Raw genomic sequence first — 22,889 nt, 5'->3', positions numbered from 1 at the left:
CAGGAGGGCTGTACCTTAGAAAATAGCCCAGAAACTAGGGCAGAGACATAAGAAAGCCCTGGCAACTTGGAGTCAGGGCAGGGTGAGGAGTGGCATGTAATTTATCATCATGGTAAAGGAAGTGGGATTTTAACACCAACAATATAAGAAGTGAATAATCTCATGCCACAACACCAATGGGGGTAATTACAAAACAAAGTAGGCATGTCAATGACGGCATATGCACACAGAGTGGTGCAAAGTTACGATCCTCAGTCGCTCCTCCAGATGTATTCTCGAATCATCTCACGTTCCGTATTCTATAATGGAAAAGGTGTGTTTGAATCGCTGCACGGGCCACAGAGGGGGGTAATGAATGAATGGAGCTCTGTGAGTGATTGTATTCGATACAGGCCTGTGTGGAGAGGCCTGGCCAGACTGTGTGTCTCTCTGGAGTAAAGGTTATACCCGACTATGTGTAAATGACTCCATTAGGCCAACCTGAGAGACTAAGTGACAGACCTCACAGTCCTTCATGCTGCCCTAATCAATTCCAATCTCTCTCATCTAGGTGTTTCATGCATTTCTTTCCCCAGCATGGTGTGGCAGTCAATAATGACTCCAAATTGTATTGTGGACTATTTTCTATTTAGACTATTTCTGATTATTATTTCTGACAGCTTTTTTCTCCTAGTTGTGAGGGTAGCTACAGTATCTTGTGTGTTTTCTAAAAAGTAGTGATGTTTTATTAAGTTTGCTAAGGGCATTCTCCTAACAAAAATGGTATGTGCTAGCGTTAGTGACAGAATTTGTGACAGAAGTTAATAGAATCTCAGCATGGAAGCAGCCAAAACCCAACAACAACAAAGACAGGAGGTACACAACCACTTTCTCAAAAAGAATAGAAATTCCCACAGTATCATTTGAGACTTTACAACATAGCAATCTAAATCAGACTGATGCAATGCATATTCTATTAACTACTCAAAAAAAGTATAATTTAGAGTAAACTTCAAACCCCAAAAAACGAATGAAGTTTCCGTCCCACTAAGGGTATAAAGAAGGTCAACTGGCATTGGGTAATGGATGCGGGGCAAAAAATGTCCCATGTAGTTGCTGTGTCCCCTACCTGCCCTCTACCCTCCCAAAACATCACACACAATCTCCAAATCCCTCATTGAACTGGAGTGTTGTGTGTAGTATGACTCATTAATCCAAAACTCACAATCTACAGTAGAGCTGGAGTCAGTACAGTAGCACCACACTATTTTACTTGTAAGTTCAGCTTTAATGAGTAACAAAGAGAAGGGTTGGCATGGTGGACTGTGTTGGCACCTCTACCATGCCTCCTGTTCTCTCCGGATGGAGATTAAACACTTGGATGGTGCTCAGTGCCATGGAGCTTCCTGTGCAGAGGCATGTCCTCTTGTCTGTCTTTGAAGCTCTGCGATGTCATTTCCTCTCTGCTGATGACATCCATGGCTCTACTCTACCCCGGCCCTCCAAGCACCGGCATCTGCGTCCCCCCTCCTCCCTCTTCCCCTTCTCCAGGCAGGGACTTTAATTAGGAAACTTTCCTCACTGACTGCCTCTGTGACATACAGGACTCAGCATCTGCTCGTGGCTCAGCTGGGCCCACATGTGCTGAGGTCATTGTTTGGTTTCGTCACATGACAATGCCTCTGAAGTTGCATCTTTCTGTAGTTCTGTCAGTGGCAGACGTTTTCACATCTGCATCTTCTGCATGTGTTTAGTCTAGAGCAAGAAGGACAACGTTTTCAGTCTCATTCATATCAAGGAGCTCTTGTGCTGAATGCACATAAGGTGCATAAGATAAGATCTTCTGAATCCTGGTCTTATACATGTAAATGTTTGCAGTTTAGTAAAACTGAGTAGAAGACTGATTGCCACTAAATAAGGCATGAGCTGAAATCAGATGGAGAGAGCTTTCATAGAGCTTCTGGTTCAGCCAACCTATTAGAAGCTCTTTTGACTCTGAATTACATTCCAGAGCTTAGTTCAATTAAGGGGAAAGGTGTCTGCCTTCACAAAGGAATACCAGTAAACCAGGACGGAATTCTGGAAACAAATCCATGAATTCTCCGTGTTGAAAAACACTGATAGAATAATCTAACCTTTGCCACAGAAACCATCAGCTGAAGAAATGCAATAGGCATGTGGCACAAAGTATGGGGCAGATGAGGAAGCAACAACAGCTTAAGGAATGCGAGAAAATGCATTCTATTTTCCCTGGGCTTCAAAATCAGCAGGCAATAAAGCTAGACTACAGGATTCTATTTGAGGGGAATTGAGATGCAATTGGCAATGTTGCTCACACTATCAGCAAAAAGCAACAGGAGTCCTTGAATGGGGAAGGGATAGGATGAGAGAGGTGGAGGGAGGAAGGCTTGTATTTAAGTAGGACACAGATTGTGAGTTCAGACTATAGCACCAGGAAGAGTTGATGAGCACTCTCTCTCTCTGCAGTAACTTGGGGGCTTCAGCAAAGCACGCTTATCACAATGCCAAACCATCTGCTCCCTTGGAACGGGCTGTGCAAATTATGCCTTTTCCTCAGTTCCCAAGGACAAAGGACAAAGTCCTGGAAATACTAAAGGTACATCAGACGTGACAGAAAGTATAGACGAGGGGTTCCCAAACTTTTTGGGCCCGCGATCCCATTTTGAGATCAAACGTTTTTCGTGACTCCACCATGTAAACAAAGTGACGTAATCAACGGCCAATGTTGACTTTTTAAAATGGGGTTATGACAGTCTATTACAAATCAGTCTGACAGTACTTTTGACAGCATTTCAATCTGAAGGAAGTATGGTTTGAAGTGACTGAAATGCATCAGAAAGGTCATGGGGAGTTCAGAAGACCATCAGGTAATCATTTTGTATGATCTTGATATTATTCTCTCCCCAGTCTGATTTAGTGCCTGGTCTTGTCCACTCTGTTCTAATAACTCCTGCGTGGCTTGTGGGCATTGCAGGGAAACAGAAGACACATTGTGTTCCTTAGAGTCTTATCTTTCAGTGATGGGGTCATAATATTTTGTAGTTTAAACTGTTCAAAAAAATAGAGCCATTTGTAGGAAGAAAACAGAAACAGCTCTGTTTAATACACCTAGCGGCTACCGGCTATGAAGCAAGTTCAATCTTTTTTATTTCATTTCAGAGTTTCTCTCACAACCCCATTTTCAAATAAGACGACCCCACATGGGGTTGCGACCCCTCGTTTGGGAAACGCTGGTACAGCCCTACAACCAACTCCAAACAGAAAAATGCTCTTATGTTTAAAATTCGATGGTTGGAAAATACAGGAGTCATTCTGAGATGGGTTTGTGTGCCTGTTAATCTTGACCTTGAGTGAGGAGGAGGCAGATGCTGCTGTGTGCATAGTGAGTGTGTTCCAGCGCCACAGTGAGTCACAGAGGGGTCCGTAGAGGCAGCCCAGCCCTCAGTCTAACAGCACATTTAGACATGCACAATTAAGGCATCAGTGGGACCTGTGGCACAGAGCATGTTATGCATGGCATCACCCAGCAGCTCTCCCAGGGACTCCGCAGTCCCAGCACAGTGTGTGATCATGTTAACCAAGGATGTCTTAGAGAAGTTAGGCACTTGAAAAGCCTCCCTCCTTGAGCATTCTGCATCCACACACTTCATATTGCCCCATTTTAGATATCACATGGATTGTCGGTCAATAATCATGCAGCATTTTAAACTAACCTCACAGTACCTCTCTAATGTACCAGCCATTTCCCATGGCACACTTGCACGCATTCACGCACACATGTACACACACAAACAGCGGGCGGAGGGAGCAGTGCTGGAGACGTAATGAGGGTGCAGAGCAGAGCGAGGGGGGCCCGGCTCTGGCTCGTCTTCCAGGTCTGCTGGGTCATGGCTGCCTGTGTGGTGACAGCTGCTGTCCACGTGACTGCCGTCTTCAAAGGGCCTCTTTTCTTACCAGTTCAGAGAATTCATTGCTTCCCAAGTCTAATCGCTCCAGCTGTGACAGTCTGTGTATTGACCTGCAGCAAACAAGAGGGAAGAGCCTCAGATTCTGGCATAGAAACAAAGTCACCATTTAGAAAGGCCAATCACCAGCCAAACTCCTTCCCAAACAGGCCTCCTGCAACTCTGCCATCGCAGAGGGGACGCTGTGCTAACCAGATATCCTCACACATTCACACAATATTCACTACAAGTATAAATAGCTAAAATCAAAACAATGCAGTTAGTTAATGATTAATATAACATGAAATGGCTTTCTCCATTGCACCATGTAACACCTCAAATTAAACTCTTTCATCCATGCAGTGTACACAATGTCAGCCGGGGAGAGCAATGTCAGAATGATTTCATCTAAGATGTATTGCACATCATTACTGGTTGTATTGGCTTGCGATTGCAGAGGACCTTTGTCTTGAGTGGTGCGCGTCCATTAGTAAAATCACTAAAGTGGATAGTATGTCATGTATGTTTTATGTCATGATATACAGCAGCTGGGGCATATAGTTCATTTCAATGATGATGTGAGAACAAACAGATCAGATCCCTCATGGCAGAATATCTCCCCAACCTTGATTACATATCAAAATCCTATTTGTAATCTATACCCTTCCTCTAGGACACACTTCCCCTCCAATGACTCCATGATAACGTGATACACTCGTCAACTGAATGAGGACATTACACTCATCTTCAAGGGGAAACATGTTTGAGTTGGTTTAGGCAGATGAATAAACATCCCTTGCTGTGCCACATTAGAGGTGACAGAGGATGAGTGTACTTCATTTGACTCAATCTCTAGTGTGAGGGATGGGGGTAGGGTTATTGTTATGGTGGGATAAAAGTTGTTTTCAAATCAGGACACCTGAGTGAGCCAGCATGCACCAACCAATGTGAGCAGTGTGTGTCTGTCTCTTGGGCACGCTCCACTAGCTACACACACACCGGTACACACACACGCCAACATGGGGCCTTCTTCACATTTCATTTAGACATCAAATAACAAGACCACAGCACTGCGCCCCTCCTCTGACACATGCTACCCATCGCACAGAGAGACTGATGGCATTTGCTTTAGAAGCTGCTATTTACCATGCTCTGACTCTGATCTGCCCATTAAGATTCCACCTCAGAATGTTACTCAGGCTATTTGCCCCCCAGCGTGTGGTGCAGGGGGAATGGTAAAACCAAAGCCTGCTGTGTGGACGAGTACCTTGGGCAGGGTTGGATTATTCATAGGGACTGAATAGGCATGCTGGCTGCTAAAGCTGTCAGTGCTTCCATTAACAGACACTTTTCGTGGCAACTTCAGTGGCTACTTCAGTAGCTCCTCCATTGGAGAGAGGGGACAGACGTGAGGTGGGTAGGCTGTGTGTAGGCTGTGTGTAGGCTGTGTGTAGGCTGTGTGTAGGCTGTGTGTAGGCTGTGTGTAGGCTGTGTGTAGGCTGGATGTAGGCTGTGTGTAGGCTGTGTGTAGGCTGTGTGTAGGCTGTGTGTAGGCTGTGTGTAGGCTGGATGTAGGCTGTGTGTAGGCTGTGTGTAGGCTGTGTGTAGGCTGTGTGTAGGCTGTGTGTAGGCTGTGTGTAGGCTGTGGGTAGGCTGTGTGTAGGCTGTGTGTAGGCTGTGTGTAGGCTGTGTGTAGGCTGTGGGTAGGCTGTGTGTAGGCTGTGTGTAGGCTGTGTGTAGGCTGTGTGTAGGCTGTGTGTAGGCTGGATGTAGGCTGTGTGTAGGCTGTGTGTAGGCTGTGTGTAGGCTGTGTGTAGGCTGTGGGTAGGCTGTGTGTAGGCTGTGTGTAGGCTGTGGGTAGGCTGTGTGTAGGCTGTGTGTAGGCTGTGTGTAGGCTGTGTGTAGGCTGTGTGTAGGCTGTGTGTAGGCTGTGGGTAGGCTGTGTGTAGGCTGTGTGTAGGCTGTGGGTAGGCTGTGTGTAGGCTGTGTGTAGGCTGTGTGTAGGCTGTGGGTAGGCTGTGTGTAGGCTGTGTGTAGGCTGTGTGTAGGCTGTGTGTAGGCTGTGGGTAGGCTGTGTGTAGGCTGTGTGTAGGCTGTGGGTAGGCTGTGTGTAGGCTGTGTGTAGGCTGTGTGTAGGCTGTGGGTAGGCTGTGTGTAGGCTGTGTGTAGGCTGTGTGTAGGCTGTGGGTAGGCTGTGTGTAGGCTGTGTGTAGGCTGTGTGTAGGCTGTGTGTAGGCTGTGGGTAGGCTGTGTGTAGGCTGTGTGTAGGCTGTGGGTAGGCTGTGTGTAGGCTGTGTGTAGGCTGTGTGTAGGCTGTGTGTAGGCTGGATGGAGTGGGACGAAGGCTATCATTTATCTTAAGTGCTTGGTGAAAACATGGAGACGTTGCAATAAACTACTGTCTTAACATGTGGATAGATAACACTCAAACAGTTAAACATTGTAGTTCTCTCTATCTGTATGAATCAGTGATATTGGCTGCAAGTGATCCAGACTGTATCACAAACGGCTGTGATTGGGAGTCCCATAGAGCAGCGCACAATTGGCCCAGCGTCGTCCGGGTTTGGCCGGTGTAGGCCGTCAATGTAAATAAGAATTTGTTCTTAACTGACTTGCCTGGTTAAATAAAGGTTAAATAATTAAAAAAAATACAATTATCTATGTACTTTAGTGAAAAGTATGTTGGCAAAGAGTTTAGTTTCAGCCTGGGATGTCTTTTACTGTACCCTTTCCTTTCCATCCCATGATCAAACACGTCTCTGTAGCTAACTCTAGCTGCCCTGGTGATGTGAGGTCTCTGCGTGGTTAGTCACTCACTTTGGCATCGTTTTCAGGTGGTTCTCTCGCAGTTCCAGGATCCGTAACTTGGAAAGTCTGAAAGGTTGACGATGTCAAAAACACACACAATCACGACAAGACAAACAAAACAAATTATAGGGAGGGTATATTCCTGGAAACGTTTGAAGTTTACCAGAAAATTACCAGAATTTTCATCTTTCAAGGATTTTATGTAATCTATCACAAGACATTTAGTGGCCATTGGGTACTTCAGATTGTCACAGGTGCCTGTAATAATCTCTGGCACTATGCGTGGCTTTATCACATGTAAAATACATGAAATAATTGAATAAGAGTAAAAAAAATTGAATGACAAAGCTACAAAACATTATCCTAAATAAAAATGATAAACTCAGGGTTCCAGCATGAACTTACCTTTATACAGTGCATTTGGTGCATTCAGAAAGTATACAGACCCCTTGATTCACAGCCTTATTTTAAAATGTATTAAATTGTTCTTTCCCCCTCATCAATCTACACACAATACCCCATAATGACAAAGCAAAAACATGTTTTACGTTTTTTTTGGCAAATGTATAAAAAATGTACTGAAATATCACATTTACATAAGTATTCAGACCCTTTACTCCGTACTTTGTTGATGCACCTTTGGCAGCGATGACAGCCTTGAGTCTTCCTGGGTATGACGCTAGAAGCTTGGCACACCTGTATTCTTCTCTGCAAATCCTCTCAAGCTCTGTCAGGTTGGATGGGGAGCGTCGCTGCACAGCTATTTTCAGGTCTCTCCAGAGATCAGGTTCAAGTCCGGTCTCTGGCTGGGCCACTCAAGGACAGTGAGACTTGTTCCGAAGAACCCACAGCATGATGCTGCCACCACCATGCTTCACTGTAGGGATGGTGCCAGGTTTTCTCCAGATGTGACGCTTGGCATTCAGGCCAATCTTGGTTTCATCAGACCAGAGAATCTTGTTTCTCATGGTCTGAGTCCTTTATGTGCCTTTTGGCAAACTCCAAGCGGGCTGTCATGTGCTTTTTACTGAGGAGTTGCTTCCGTCTGGCCACTCTACCATAAAGGCCTGATTGGTGGAGAGCTGCAGAGATGGGTGTCCTTCTGGAAGTTTCTCCCAACTCCACAGAGAAACTCTGGAGCTCTGTCAGAGTGACCATCAGGTTCTTGGTCATCTCCCTAACCAAGGCCCTTCTCCCCTGATTGCTCAGTTTGGCCGGACGGCCAGCTCTAGGAAAAGTCTTGGTGGATCCAAACTTCTTCCATTTAAGAATGATGGAGGCCACTGAGTTATTGGGGACCTTCAATGCTGCAGACATTTTTTGGTACCCTTTCCCAGATCTGTGCCTCGAAACAATCTACGGACAATTCCTTTGACCTCATGGCTTGGTTTTTGCTCTGACAAACTGTCAAATTTAGGACCATATATAGACAGGTGTGTGCCTTTCTAAATCATGTCCAATCAATTGAATTTACCACAGGTAGACTCCATCAAGTTGTAAAAAGATCTCTAGGATGATAAATGGAAACAGGATGCACCTCTGCTCAATTTTGGGTCTCATAGCAAAGAGTCTGAATACTTAAGTAAATAAGGTATTTCTATTTTTTATTTTTTATACATTTGCAAACGTTTCTAAAAAACTGTTTGCTTTGTCATTATTGGGTATTGATGAGGGGGAAAAAACATTTTAATACATTTTAGAATAAGGCTGTAACATAACAAAATGTGGAAAAAGTAATGCGGTCTGAACACTTTCCAAATGCACTGTACAAACTTTTATTTATTTTACTATGTCAATATGTATTTGTTGTCAATGTTTTGGCGTCAAACTGGTGGTAGCTTTGAAAAATGTCAATAGTTGGAAGAGTTGCAGAGTTAATTGGAAATAATGCCATTGTTGACTAGATGCTTTTTCATTAAGTATTATATTTTCTCTTGAACCTTATGGTCTATCTATTAGAAACTCATGGACAATATGGACATAATAAATGCATACTATATATGAATATATATTTTTTTACAGTTATCCAAGTAGAAATGACCAAATTTACGATAGATTGCCTTAGATTTTCTGTTAATTACCAAAAATTACTGAAAATTACAGTAACTTTGGTAAATTAACCCTAGTATTAATAGATGTTAATGATATGCATAGGACTGTAAAGTATTGGATCAGAAAACATGACACCCCAACCTTAAATTCCGTTACACTGAGCCCAAGAGCAATACCACAGCTGTTTTGATGAACTGTTACTTTTTCTCAATTCATCACTTTGTGGGCTATACTCGGCCTTGTGTCAGGATGGTAAGTTGGTGGTTGAAGATATCCCTCTAGTGGTGTGGGGGCTGTGCTTTGGCAAAGTGGGTGGGGTTATATCCTTCCTGTTTGGCCCTGTCCGGGGGTATCATCGGATGGGGCCACAGTGTCTCCTGACCCCTCCTGTCTCAGCCTCCAGTATTTATGCTGCAGTAGTTTATGTGTCGGGGGGCTAGGGTCAGTTTGTTATATCTGGAGTACTTCCCCTGTCTTAACCGGTGTCCTGTGTGAATTTAAGTATGCTCTCTCTAATTCTCTCTTTCTCTCTTTCTTTCTCTCTCTCAGAGGACCTGAGCCGTAGGACCATGCCCTAGGACTACCTGGCATGATGACTCCTTGCTGTCCCCAGTCCACCTGGCCGTGCTGCTGCTCCAGTTTCAACTGTTCTGCCTGCGGCTATGGAACCCTGACCTGTTCACCGGACGTGCTACCTGTCCCAGACCTGCTGTTTTCAACTCTCTAGAGACCGCAGGAGTGGTAGAGCTACTCTTAATGATTGGCTATGAAAAGCCAACTGACATTTACTCCTGAGGTGCTGACTTGATGCACCCTCGACAACTACTGTGATTATTATTATTTGACCATGCTGGTAATTTATGAACATTTGAACATCTTGGCCATGTTTTGTTATAATCTCCACCTGGCACAGCCAGAACAGGACTGGCCACCCCTCATAGCCTGGTTCCTCTCTAGGTTTCTTCCTAGGTTTTGGCTTTTCTAGGGAGTTTTTCCTAACCACCGTGCTTCTACACCTGCATTGTTTGCTGTTTGGGGTTTTAGGCTGGGTTTCTGTACAGCACTTTGAGATATCAGCTGATGTAAGAAGGGCTATATAAATACATTTGATTTGATTTGATCACCAAACCAGATAGGAGATGCTGCTAAACCCATTGCTTTATTAATGCAAGCCCCAGGCAGGTGCTTTTTACCAGGCGTTGTGTGCAGAGAATAAAGAACAGTCTGTTTACAATGTAAACCCACCCAGGCATACTTGTAACGGAGCGCAGAATAAAAGCTCCAATCCAAACTCTATACATACACAGAGGGCCCAAGGACCCACAGACACAGAGCAGGGTACTCCATAAGCTGAGCTCACCTGCCAAAGTTGGCGGGAAGGTACTCCAGAAAGGCATCGTTTAAGAAGAGCTGTGTCAGGTTGAGGAGCTGGGTGAAGCCGTCTGGGAGCCTGCAGTGGAGAGATTGAAAATGAGAGAGAGGGAAGGGAAGAGAGAGAATGGTAGAAAGAAAGAGAGCAGGTTCCTGTTAGTTGGTGCCAGGGTACAGGATTTACAGAGGCTAAGGACCTCAGACACATTTAATGTCAGGCTAAATGTTAGCCCGCCCCATTCCCATGACAACTCCCCTTAACCAGCTCCACTCAGCGCTGTCAGAAAAGCTAGCACACTGCAGCACTACAGAATGACTCATACTCATACCTTGGTGCCCCAAGGTTCAAGATCCGGCCCACTACTGTTTACAACATATATAAATAACATTGGTAATGCTGTAAAATATATATAATTGTATGCAGATGAGACAGTGTTGTATTCCATTGCTCCAGCGGTTAGCCAAGCCTTTTTAAATTTTAAGTCAGATTTTCAAGCACTGCAGAGGTAATTTTTTGATCTAAAGTTAGTGCTATATGCAAACAAAATACATGCTTTTTCTAGGTCCCAAAAACCCAGATTTAAATGAATTTGTAATGCCTAGTTTGAACGGTACACAAATTGAGCGAGTTCCTTCGTACAAATATCATGGTATCTGGCTTGGTGACAAACTGTCGTTTAAAAAATGTCACTGAGCTGGTGAAGAAGTTGAAGTTTCAGGTGTTTTTTTTTTTTACAGAAACAAGCATGTCTGACTTTTGTTAATAGGAAGGAAATTGTCCAGGCCACTTGTATGTTTATTTTAGATTACGGGGATATTATCTATACGCATGCAGCAGCAGCTAAACTTAAACCACTAGATACTGTTTCATTGTGCCCTTAGGTTTATTACTGGTGATAGTTTTACAACTCACCATTGTGTTTTGTATCAAAAAATGGGTTGGGCCTCTTTGTATGTAAGGAGAGAACAGCATTTTCTTGTGTTTATCTACAAAGCACTCATGTAGAAACATCCTATGTATCTATCATCATTAATTAAATGTAGACTTATAAAATGGCCAAACCTCAGGCTTGGATAACAGCGGAGGTCCCTTCAGTCTCTACAGAGCTGGTTAAAGCTGATTTTTCTTGCACCATTTACGTGAGATCTCTGAAATGAGATGTTCTGGTCCCCATTGGTCAGTTCTGAGTACTAATCAGAGACCTTTACGTTGATAAATGTGTCTGTTTTTTCTTAATATGTCTGGAAACGTAGTATATTGTGTGTTTGATGTATTTATGCAGGGCTCATCTGTAAAAGAGACCCTAGTCTCAATATAATAAAAAGCCAATAAGTAATACATCCTTACTCTAGTCTACGAGGACCCATGTGTTTGTCAACCTATGATTTCCCACCAACAAATGCAAAATGTATGGCGTAAAAAATGTTCAGTGGCAGTGCAACTCCTTCTGGCTTTCCAATGTATTTAATAGCAGGAGTCACGTCATGTCAAGAACTAGCAGAGAGACCTGCATTACCCTCTGTAAGGACAGAAAACAACTCAAATCAAATTCATTGGTCACATACACATGGTTAGCAGATGTTAATGCGAGTGCAGCGAAATATGCCATATTTAACAAATGGCATATTTACACAATGCAGTATCAATTAAGATAATTAACAGGGCAGGACAGAAATGTCTTAGTTTAACATTAATGGAATTGTTTCTATTCTTCTATTCAAATAATTTCAATTCAGAAAAAAGCCTCAGAGAGACAAATAGAACAGTCTCCCATGTAGTTATTTACCTCTTTATGTTTATCTGTTAGAGTTGCCCTTGGGCGATTTTGGAAAATATTAAAAAGATTGACCCATAATTTCTACAGCCATTTTTACTGAAATATTCATGGATGTTTCTTACTGAGGTAATCTGTGGTTGTTGCTTGGTACATAGCGACAGACACAGCTGTTGGTGATGATAGTACAGCATTACAATTGTCCCTATAGACTACAGCCATTCCACCACAATGATACACTTCTCTTTTCACTTACTTGGCAATGGGATTTACACTTGCCTCCACAACAGATAAGCATTTACAGCATTTAATGTTGTCTGGGAACTCCTGAATACCTGAAGATGGAATGGAATAGAAACATGTTTGTCATTCATAACCAATTACCACTCATGCCTCATTCTTTTGTACATCATGCAAACATTTAGAGTCACAGTATCAGTAGAGAGTAGAGATTTCGAATAGATCAGAGTAGAAACTAGCAGAGATTTCGATAGATCTCACTCGCTTACCGTTTTTACTGATGTCCAACTCCCTCAGGTTTACAAGGCTGGCTATGGTGGTTGGCAGGTTTGACAGGTCATTGTCAGGCATGCTCAGCTTCCGGAGAGCCTGACAGTTAAATAGTTGCTTTAGAAAGAGAGGCAGAATAGAAGAAACACAAGTTATACTCTTAGCCTGCTGAGTTGAAAGAGTGTAGACTTGGTGAGACTTCATGCATTGAGTTTCAATGCTGGTCTCTAGTGATGCGATGCTGTTAAATGAGTAACGTCTCTTTCAACATTCTAACGGGTTTCTCATTGATCACTGTAAGAGCAGCCACTCTCAGCTGAGTAACCTTGTGGGACAACCTTAGTCCTCCACAGCTCTATATAGAGGGGGGAGCCACATCAGAGAGAGAGAGAGAGAGAGAGAGAGAGAGAGAGAGAGAGAGAGAGAGAGAGAGAGAGAGAGAGAGAGAGAGAGAGAGAGAGAGAGAGTGCATCACAGCATGCCACTTGATGTTTGAGATAACAGGTTACAAATGACCATCACAGTGTATCATGAATAATGAATAGATCAGCTTTTACATTCAAAGCCAGCCAATACAGTATCAGAAAGCGCCTTCTCCTATATTTGACTGCAGTCCATTCCTTTCTCCATGAAAAGGAGAGAATAGAAAGGGAGACGTTCTGAGTCTCTGCATCCCAAACGGCATCTTATTCCCTATATGGCCCATGGTTAAAAGTAGTGCACTACAAAGGGAAGAGGGTGCCATTTGAGATGCAGTCAAGGAGACATTACAGTCCAGTGGGGACATTACTATAACATGCCCATTATGAGAGGCCATTACTCTTTAAGAGCAGTAAGAACCAGAGGGGGAGTAGCTACAACAATGAAGACTGGAGAGGAGAGCCAGCATTGTCCAGTCTTGCCCAGGGCATCACTCTGATACATGAGCCACACTTACATAAAGGACCACAGACTCTGGCTCTATCAATGCCTGGTCTTATGCAACCCTGTGAGGAGCCACACTGGCCCTGAACTCTCTTCACAAAGACCCTAACCTAACGCAGCAGGCGTAAAAAATACGCCTGAGCGGGATCCCCATATTCGGTTGTCATGAGAAAAAGAAGTTGAAGATACCAAAGTCTGCCGACTTAAAGCATCTAATTGGGAGTTTGTTGATGAACACACTGTGAAATTTCCTGAAATGTAGTAATTCCACTGAACCACTCTGAAGGATATCACAGTTAATTGCACTGTAAACATTCAGCCAATACATTGTTGGATTTCATCAATGTTGTATTAAACGACTACGATGTATTCAGCCAGGGGTTTCAATTTAAAACAAAGACACTATTGTCAAGATTGTAATAGATCTCCGTTGAAGGTCTTAACGAAAGCTACATTCACAGATTGTATTGTTTTCAATTCAATGTGAAGGTCAGACAAGAGTCAGCAAGTCCATTTGTGTTTCACTCTCTGCTTCATAAGCAGCACATTTACAGACAGGAAGGACATTGCGGCACTGTTTGGTCTGTGGGGGTCTGGTTGGCCTGGCAACTTAGCCAACTTTAGCCAATCAACACTGAGCGCCACATGAAGAGAGAGTGCATCGAGCTGAGATGATGTTTCCATCGATCATTACGCCATGCTTTAGTAATGTGGGGGAAATTCAAGGGAATGACTGTTGTCTGAATTATTTGGCTTTATAGAGCCTCTTTTCTACAGTTCACCCCTTTCATTTCCCGGCCCCAGCCTTGTCCCCAGCCTCAGCCCCAGCCCCAGGCTCAGCCCTGTCCCCAGCCTCAGCCCCAGCCTTGTCCCCAGCCTTGACCCCAGCCTTGTCTCCAGCCTCGTCCCCAGCCTCAGTCCCAGCCCCAGGCTCAGCCTTGTCCCCAGCCTTGTCCCCAGCCTCGTCCCCAGCCTCAGTCCCAGCCCCAGGCTCAGCCTTGTCCCCAGCCTCGTCCCCAGCCTCAGTCCCAGCCCCAGGCTCAGCCTTCTCCCCAGCCTTGTCCCCAGCCTTGTCTCCAGCCTCGTCCCCAGCCTCAGTCCCAGCCCCAGGCTCAGCCTTGTCCCCAGCCTCGTCCCCAGCCTCAGTCCCAGCCCCAGCCTTGTCCCCAGCCCTGTCCCCAGCCTCGTCCCCAGCCTCAGTCCCAGCCCCAGCCTTGTCCCCAGCCTTGTCCCCAGCCTCGTCCCCAGCCTCAGTCCCAGCCCTGTCCCCAGCCTCAGCCCCAGCCCCAGGCTCAGCCCTGTCCCCAGCCTCAGTCCCAGCCCCAGGCTCAGCCTTGTCCCCAGCCTCAGTCCCAGCCCCAGGCTCAGCCCTGTCCCCAGCCTTGTCCCCAGCCTCGTCCCCAGCCTCAGTCCCAGCCCCAGGCTCAGCCCTGTCCCCAGCCTCAGTCCCAGCCCCAGGCTCAGCCCTGTCCCCAGCCTTGTCCCCAGCCTCGTCCCCAGCCTCAGTCCCAGCCCCAGGCTCAGCCCTGTCCCCAGCCTCAGTCCCAGCCCCAGGCTCAGCCCTGTCCCCAGCCTCGTCCCCAGCCTCAGTCCCAGCCCCAGGCTCAGCCCTGTCCCCAGCCTCAGTCCCAGCCCCAGGCTCAGCCCTGTCCCCAGCAGAACCCACCTTGGGCAGCTCCTCGATCTGGTTGGCATCCAGGTAGAGCTCCTCCAGCGTGCGCTCGAAGCTGAATATCTCCTTGGGCACCTGCTGCAGGCTGCAGTGGGAGTAGTCCAGCACTGAGATGACCTCCTCCTCACCCCGGAAGCACCGGCACGGCACCAGGCGCCCAATGATCTTCCTCTTAGTCGTCATCTCCAGACACTGCACTGTTGAGGGGGAGGAGGAGATGGAGGAGGAGAAGAGAGAAGAGGGAAAGAAAGGGAGAGAAGACTGTGTCAATGTAATGCATTTCAATTCCATATTAATGTGTGCTGACACCAGGCTAGCGTGTCCTGAGTTATCGACAACATAAACTAGCCGAGCGTTCCTCTGACCCACTCTGCTTTAAATAATCTCCCCACTGCTTGGCCCTCACCTCGCCATCCCCGTGATTAGGTCAGGACAGCATTGCAGAAGATTAAATGTAATTAGCCGCAGCCATGCTGAACCACGCTCGTCGACCAGGCTCTTAATTGTCTCCGACAAAGTTAAGTGCAGTTAGCCAACATGAGTCAAAGCCACTATTCACACTGTTACAAAGCACAGCAATACCATCATACCAGTGCCACATCCTAATTATACTGAAGAAAAATATAACTCAACATGTAAAGTGTTAGTCCCATGTTTCATGAGCTGAAATAAAATATCCCAGAAATGTTCCATACACATAAAAAGCTTACTTCTAAAGAATTTGGTGCACAAATTTGTTTACATCCCTGTTAATGATAATTTATCCTTTGCCAAGATAATCCATCCACCTGACAGGTGTGGCATATCAAGAAGCTGATTAAACAGCAGGATCATTACACAGGTGCACCTTGTGCTGGGGACAATAAAAGGCTACTCTAAAATGTGCAGTTTTGTCACACAACACAATGCCACAGATGTCTCAGGTTTTGAGGAAGTATACAATTGGCATGCTGACTGCAGCAATGTCCACTAGAGCTGTTGGCAGATAATTTAATGTTAATTTCTCTACCTCCAACGTTGTTTTAGAGATTTTGGCAGTAACCCCACTCATCAGGACCTCCACATCCGGCTTCTTCAACTGCGGGATTGTCTGAGACCAGCCACCCAGACAGCTGATGAAACTGAGGAGTGGCTACCCAGCGCCCCTGCCAGTCATGTGAAATCCATAGATTAGGGCCTAATGAATTTATTTCAATTGAATGATTTCCTTATATGAACTGTAACTCAGTAAAATCGTTGAAATTGCTGCATGTTGCGTTTATATTTTTGTTCAGTATAGTTTATATCAACTACCAAGGAGAAGTATAGTCATTTCACACAAATACAAATGTCATATTCTGCTCTGGACAACAACTCCTAAGCACTATTTCTTAGGACTAAAGGAGATTTACTGGGTAAAGTACATGGTAGATATCAGGGCTCATAAAATGTACTATTAGCATACATTTTCCATCTGTCTTTTTTCACTATCACAAAACTGTGCAAATGATGCCACTTATCAATACGTACAAAGTACGTTAACAAGGTAGTAGAAGCTGAAATATCTCTGGAAGTGTAAGTCCTCTAGTCCAAAGTGGTTACGTGTGCCTATCCACAGTCATTAAAATATTGAATAATAGAAAGGAGACAAACATTGGGCTAACAATAATTAGACACTGATCTGGACGTGATTAATTTGTTAGTGCTCAGTCAGCAATAGAATAGTCTCTCACAATGCCTCTCTGCACATCCCCACTGGTTAACTAACAGTGGAACATGTTTATGTGAAGACAAGGAACATGTTTGTGTGAAGACAATTTGCACTAAATAATTAGCAGCTCTGCACTCAAAATTATAGAAGACAATTAGTTTGAATGTGTCCTTTCATTCTTTCACGATGTGGTAAGATCTGAGTTTATAGAGTCTGCGAGACCATATTCCTTTCTCTTGGAGATTGTATAAACGTTTTTTCCCAATGGGCTCAGGAGTGGCGAAGGTCGAGCCATGCTTTCTCCGAAACATGACCCGCCAAGCCTCGCTTCTTAACACCTGCTCACTTAACCCGGAAGCCAGCTGCACCCATGTGTCTGAGGAAACACCGTTCAATTGACGACCGAAGTCAGCTAACTGGGGTCGAACCCCAGGCTGTAGCGACGCCGCAACACTGCGATGCAGTGCCTTAGACCGCTGCACCACTCGGGAGGCCATAACGAGATCTTTTGAACAAAAGTCAATCATTTCCCCAATTAAATAACATTTCTAATAATAAAGCAGTGGTATAAATGTGATTAGAAATGGGGTGGTTCAAGCCCTGAATGCTGACTGGCTGACAGCCGTGGTGTATTAGACCATATACCACGGGTATGACAAAAGATGTATTTTTACTGCTCAAATTACGTTGGTAAGCAGTTTATGATAGCAATAAGGCACCTCGGGGGTTGTAATATATTGTGTCGTGCCTAAGAACGGCCATATACCACACCACCTCGTGCCTAATGTACCCCTGTGATAATCACAACGTTCTTCTATCATACTGAACCCATCGTTCAGCCTCTGCTGGGAAATCAATGCCAAATTAACAAGATACTTGTTTATCCTTTTAGTTTTTTCCTGTTTTAGTCCTTGTAAATACCACATTAAACACCACTAAAAATACCAAGACGTGTAGCTGTGATTGTCCCCTAACCTTGGGCTGCTCTATGCCACTACAACTAGCGTGTGAATTGCACTGTCCCTGTACAAATCCATCGTTCACTGTAACGTCACTGTATGTTTTTTGTCTCTGTTTATTTTGAAAGATGCAGTCACATCAGTTCTGGCAGTCAAACAAGGTTATTCATCAGAGGCTAAAACCATATGATGAGATTTGGATTCTTACAGACGCAGCAGTAGCAGCTCTGAGAGGCGTGCCGTTGGTTAGTGTACTGTGCTGTGTAGTGTGTACAGTGTGTAGAGTTAGATGTAGAGGTGTGGGGCCCAGCTAGCGTGGCTAATGAAGGGGATGACAGCTGTGCAGGTGGAGAGCAGGGGCAGCTGGGTACTGTTCCACAGCCCCCACCAGCCAGTAGTGACTCCACAGCGAACAGGCTGGGTCCTACCACTCATCTTTGTTTTTCACACAAAAACACACACACAACAACAATTTTTATTTATTTATTTATTTATTTCACCTTTATTTAACCAGGTAGGCAAGTTGAGAACACGTTCTCATTTACAATTGCGACCTGGCCAAGATAAAGCCAAGCAGTTCGACACATACAACAACACAGAGTTACACATGGAGTAAAACAAACATACAGTCAATAATACAGTAGAAAAATAAGTCTATATACAATGTGAGCAAGTGAGGTGAGATAAGGGAGGTAAAGGCAAAAAAAGGCCATGGTGGCGAAGTAAATACAATATAGCAAGTAAAACACTGGAATGGTTGATTTGCAGTGGAAGAATGTGCAAATTAGAGATAGAAATAATGGGGTGCAAAGGAGCAAAATAAATAAATAAATAAATACAGTAGGGAAAGAGGTAGTTGTTTGGGCTAAATTATAGATGGGCTATGTACAGGTGCAGTAATCTATGAGCTGCTCTGACAGCTGGTGCTTAAAGCTAGTGAGGGAGATAAGTGTATCCAGTTTCAGAGATTTTTGTAGTTCGTTCCATTCATTGGCAGCAGAGAACTGGAAGGAGAGGCGGCAAAAGGAAGAATTGGTTTTGGGGGTGACCAGAGAGATATACCTGCTGGAGCGCGTGCTACAGGTGGGTGATGCTATGGTGACCAGCGAGCTGAGATAAGGGGGGACTTTACTTAGCAGGGTCTTGTAGATGACCTGGGGCCAGTGGGTTTGGCGACGAGTATGAAGCGAGGGCCAGCCAACGAGAGTGTACAGGTCGCAGTGGTGGGTAGTATATGGGGCTTTGGTGACAAAACGGATGGCACTGTGATAGACTGCATCCAATTTATTGAGTAGGGTATTGGAGGCTATTTTGTAAATAACATCACCGAAGTCGAAGATTGGTAGGATGGTCAGTTTTACAAGGGTATGTTTGGCAGCATGAGTGAAGGATGCTTTGTTGCGGAATAGGAAGCCAATTCTAGATTTAACTTTGGATTGGAGATGTTTGATGTGAGTCTGGAAGGAAAGTTTACAGTTTAACCAGACACCTAGGTATTTGTAGTTGTCCACATATTCTAAGTCAGAGCCGTCCAGAGTAGTGATGTTGGACAGGCGGGCAGGTGCAGGCAGCGATCGGTTGAAGAGCATGCATTTAGTTTTACTTGTATTTAAGAGCAATTGGAGGCCACGGAAGGAGAGTTGTATGGCATTGAAGCTCGCCTGGAGGGTTGTTAACACAGTGTCCAAAGAAGGGCCAGAAGTATACAGAATGGTGTCGTCTGCGTAGAGGTGGATCAGAGACTCACCAGCAGCAAGAGCGACATCATTGATGTATACAGAGAAGAGAGTCGGTCCAATAATTGAACCCTGTGGCACCCCCATAGAGACTGCCAGAGGCCCGAACAACAGACCCTCCGATTTGACACACTGAACTCTATCAGAGAAGTAGTTGGTGAACCAGGCGAGGCAATCATTTGAGAAACCAAGGCTGTCCAATGGCCATAGCACAGGCAGAACAACCTTCTTTCCAGAAGCCACATTTTCCATGTATTGGTTTTTGTATTGTTCTGTAATCCTATTGTAAAGGAGACAAACAACCCTGTTTTAATCGGAGCGCCTTGTAAAGAGCCTCTCTCCAATACTGTAGAGCAGAGCAGGGAGATAAATTATATTTCAGCTTGGGAGACATAAAGCCGGTATGGAGCCGGGCTCTCTGGGGGCAGGAGTATATCACACAAGGTCACAGTGAAATCCCTCTATCACATCCCCACTCCTACTTCAAGGAACACAGCAGCAGCTGCCAGTTCCCTCTCCTCTTCTCCTGATCTCACACACACAGCAGCATCAGGGGTCACACCCACAGAGAGGTGTCAGCAGCCAATCAAAATGCAGGGAAGAGGCTGTCTGAGCAGCAAAAAAACACCCGTAGAAATATCCAGCAGCTTCGTGTGGGTTTCCTAATCAGTTCCTTTGAGTGAGATCCCTGCTCTTATGACTGGTTGTATAGCATAGAGCCTCTCATAGAAGTATAATTCTGATTATATAGGGCCTCTTCACACAGATCAGACCTGCAGGACTCCAGTGCTAGGCTCAGCTGCCTGTGTGTGAGAATATTCCCAATGGGGCTAGAGAGAGAGAGAGAGAGAGAGAGAGAGAGAGAGAGAGAGAGAGAGAGAGAGAGAGAGAGAGAGAGAGAGAGAGAGAGAGAGAGAGAGAGAAGAGAGAGAGAGAGAGAGAGAGAAGAGAGAGAGAGAGAGAGAGAGAGAGAGAGAGAGAGGAGAGAGAGAGAGAGAGAGAGAGGAGAGAGAGAGAGAGAGAGAGAGAGAGAGAGGAGAGAGGAGAGAGATGAAGAGAGAGAGAGAGAGAGAGAGAGAGGGAGAGAGAGTGAGAGAGAGAGCGAGAGAGAGGAGAGAGAGAGAGAGAGAGAGAGAGAGAGAGAGAGAGAGAGAGAGAGAGAGCGTGTGACAGAGAGGGGTGAAGGTGAAGACAGGCAGCAGAGAGAAAGAAGGAGCAGCATCAGCCAGATAAGATAAGGTCTCCTTTATCTCCACAGTAGTAAAGAAAGCTGACTGACAAAGCCACAGCAAGATTTTACACACTTGATCCACAACGCATGAAATGTATCTATTTGTTTTAGGCACCATTCATTGTAAGACTGTGGCTATCTTACATAGCAATCCTAAACAATTCAGAACTGTGATAACGAACTGATGCCAAGACTATGTTCTCTCTACAACCAACAATAAAGGAGTGTTCAAATTCCTGATCAAGATTAGCTGCATTACACAATGAACCCTATAACCCACTGAATCTCATTTTTCTGTAAGATGAATTGCCTCTAGAACAGAAAGATTGCATACAACTGAATGAGTTCATCAGCAATCTGACATTGTGGGAAATCTATGGACTCAATCTATGGTCTCATTTAGGTTGGTCTCATTTACTCTAAGAGCAGGGTGAAGAAGTACCCCAACGCTCAATCAAGTCAAATCGAGTATTGGAGTATACAAAACAAAGTAACATACGCATATGCTATGCCTGTAATGCAAAATGTATCACTTCTTGAATTGTATACAGTTTATTAAGCTTCTATTTTGAATATTCTGTTGTATACAGTACAATGACTATTATTCTATTCTCTCCAGTCTACCAAGTGTCAGAGAGAAAAGAAAACAGTAAAAGAAAAGCACTTTGGTGTGTTGTGTTATCATCAGTGAGTTCTGCTCAGGGTGCTATGGAAACTACATGAGGCAGGAGCAGATTCTGCAGAGGTGAGGAGCAAGGACACCGGCTCAGCTCCATCTCTATCTCTCTCTGTCAGCCATTCTATGGGAACAGCTCTGCTGATAAGATTTAATTCGCTAGACGAGTCATTCCAAATGTCTCTAACGTGAGCCCTCACTCTTGAGTATAAAAGATGTACTCTTTTGTTGGCTTATCAAGAGCACTGCTGAGAATATGCACATGAATGGAGATGTTGCCTGTAAAATAAGTTTATTTTTGGCTACAGATTTTAATAAACAGCCAGCTGTCTTATTTTTTTAAGGAAAGTTGTAATTTGTGTCTATCTATATCAGTGGCTCCGGTGAGCAAACCCTTCTCTCCCAGGAAATGTGGAACAGTAGAACACTGTACATACTCATTACAAAAGCAGCTCCTCACAATAGCTCCAATTCTACCTAAAGTTAAAACCCTAGTTGTCATCACCCTAGATAGTTTACAATAGGGATTCTTATTGGAGATGTCCTTCTCACCTAATATCCCATGCTGTTGAGATATTCTAAGTAACGTAATATCGTGAGAGTCAAATTCGAGCCTGGTGAGAGGGTTACAGTCGCAACTGCACCATATAAACTATCTTCAATGTTTACAGCATCTGATTGGTTTACAGAAGAATGCTAAAAAGTATGTATTTTTCCTCTGTGAACAATATATAAATAAGGATGGATGCTGCGGTAGTGATTGAGAGCTATGCCTTCCTTGCCTGGCTGTAAATAATGGAAGATCACAGTGAACATGAAGGAAAATGGGCTTACGGTAAATAAATCAAGCAATCTGTAAAAGGTAATTGTAGCACTGGGGCTTATTCACAGAGCCTGGGCAGAGCCTGGCCCGTTGACAGAAAGAAAAACACAGACAGACAGACAGACAGACAGACAGACAGACAGACAGACAGAGAGACAGAGACAGACAGACAGAGCCTATAGCCTGGGACACAGTGACTATTAAAATGATTAAAATGCATCCTGTATGTCTAATCATTACATATTCAATGATCTGTATTGTTTTATGTAAATATTCTGTCATAATGCCTACACAAGGTTGTCATAAACTTGCCTTAGACCGTGACATTACATTTAATGACGTTCCATTGCAAAGTTCGGCCTAGCCAGCCTTGGAGGCACTATACAGCCTAGTGTAGTAGACTAGTGTTACAACACACTATATAACGATAGACAGCTATAGGCACTATATATTTTCTTTATTATTTTAGTTAGGTCAGGGTGTGACATGGGGGATGTATGTGTTTTGTATTCTCTAGGGTTTTTTGTATGTTTATGGGTGCTGTGGTTTAGTTGGTTAAAGTGTCTAGTCTAGGTGTATGTATGTCTATGGTTGCCGAGATTGGTTCTTAATTAGAGATAGCTGTCTATCGTCTCTGATTGGGAACCATATTTAGCCAGCCATATTCATTAGGTAGTGTGTGGGTGATTGTCTATGTCTTTACGTTAGTTGCTTGTGT

General features: G+C 44.5%; 1 protein-coding gene across 17 annotated transcripts in view; it reads right to left on the bottom strand.

Annotated features, from left to right (window-relative positions):
* Positions 1 to 22,889, bottom strand: part of LOC129810589 (leucine-rich repeat-containing protein 7-like) — a 294,865-nt gene that overhangs the window by 35,575 nt on the left and 236,401 nt on the right. For all 17 annotated transcript variants that reach the window (XM_055861262.1, XM_055861261.1, XM_055861263.1 and 14 more), the window contains 6 exons: positions 15,051 to 15,253; positions 12,460 to 12,577; positions 12,207 to 12,285; positions 10,165 to 10,254; positions 6,762 to 6,818; positions 3,955 to 4,018 (listed from right to left, as the gene is read on the bottom strand). In XM_055861262.1, coding sequence (XP_055717237.1) covers positions 3,955 to 4,018; positions 6,762 to 6,818; positions 10,165 to 10,254; positions 12,207 to 12,285; positions 12,460 to 12,577; positions 15,051 to 15,239 — 597 coding nt within the window. In that variant the 5' untranslated portion in view covers positions 15,240 to 15,253. The remainder of the gene's footprint in view (positions 1 to 3,954; positions 4,019 to 6,761; positions 6,819 to 10,164; positions 10,255 to 12,206; positions 12,286 to 12,459; positions 12,578 to 15,050; positions 15,254 to 22,889) is intronic.

This window comes from Salvelinus fontinalis, chromosome 14 (assembly GCF_029448725.1).
Source record: "Salvelinus fontinalis isolate EN_2023a chromosome 14, ASM2944872v1, whole genome shotgun sequence".
Lineage (NCBI taxonomy): Eukaryota > Metazoa > Chordata > Actinopteri > Salmoniformes > Salmonidae > Salvelinus > Salvelinus fontinalis.
The sequence above is the reverse complement of the archived record's forward strand: the minus strand, read 5'-3'. Positions and strand labels throughout refer to the sequence as shown.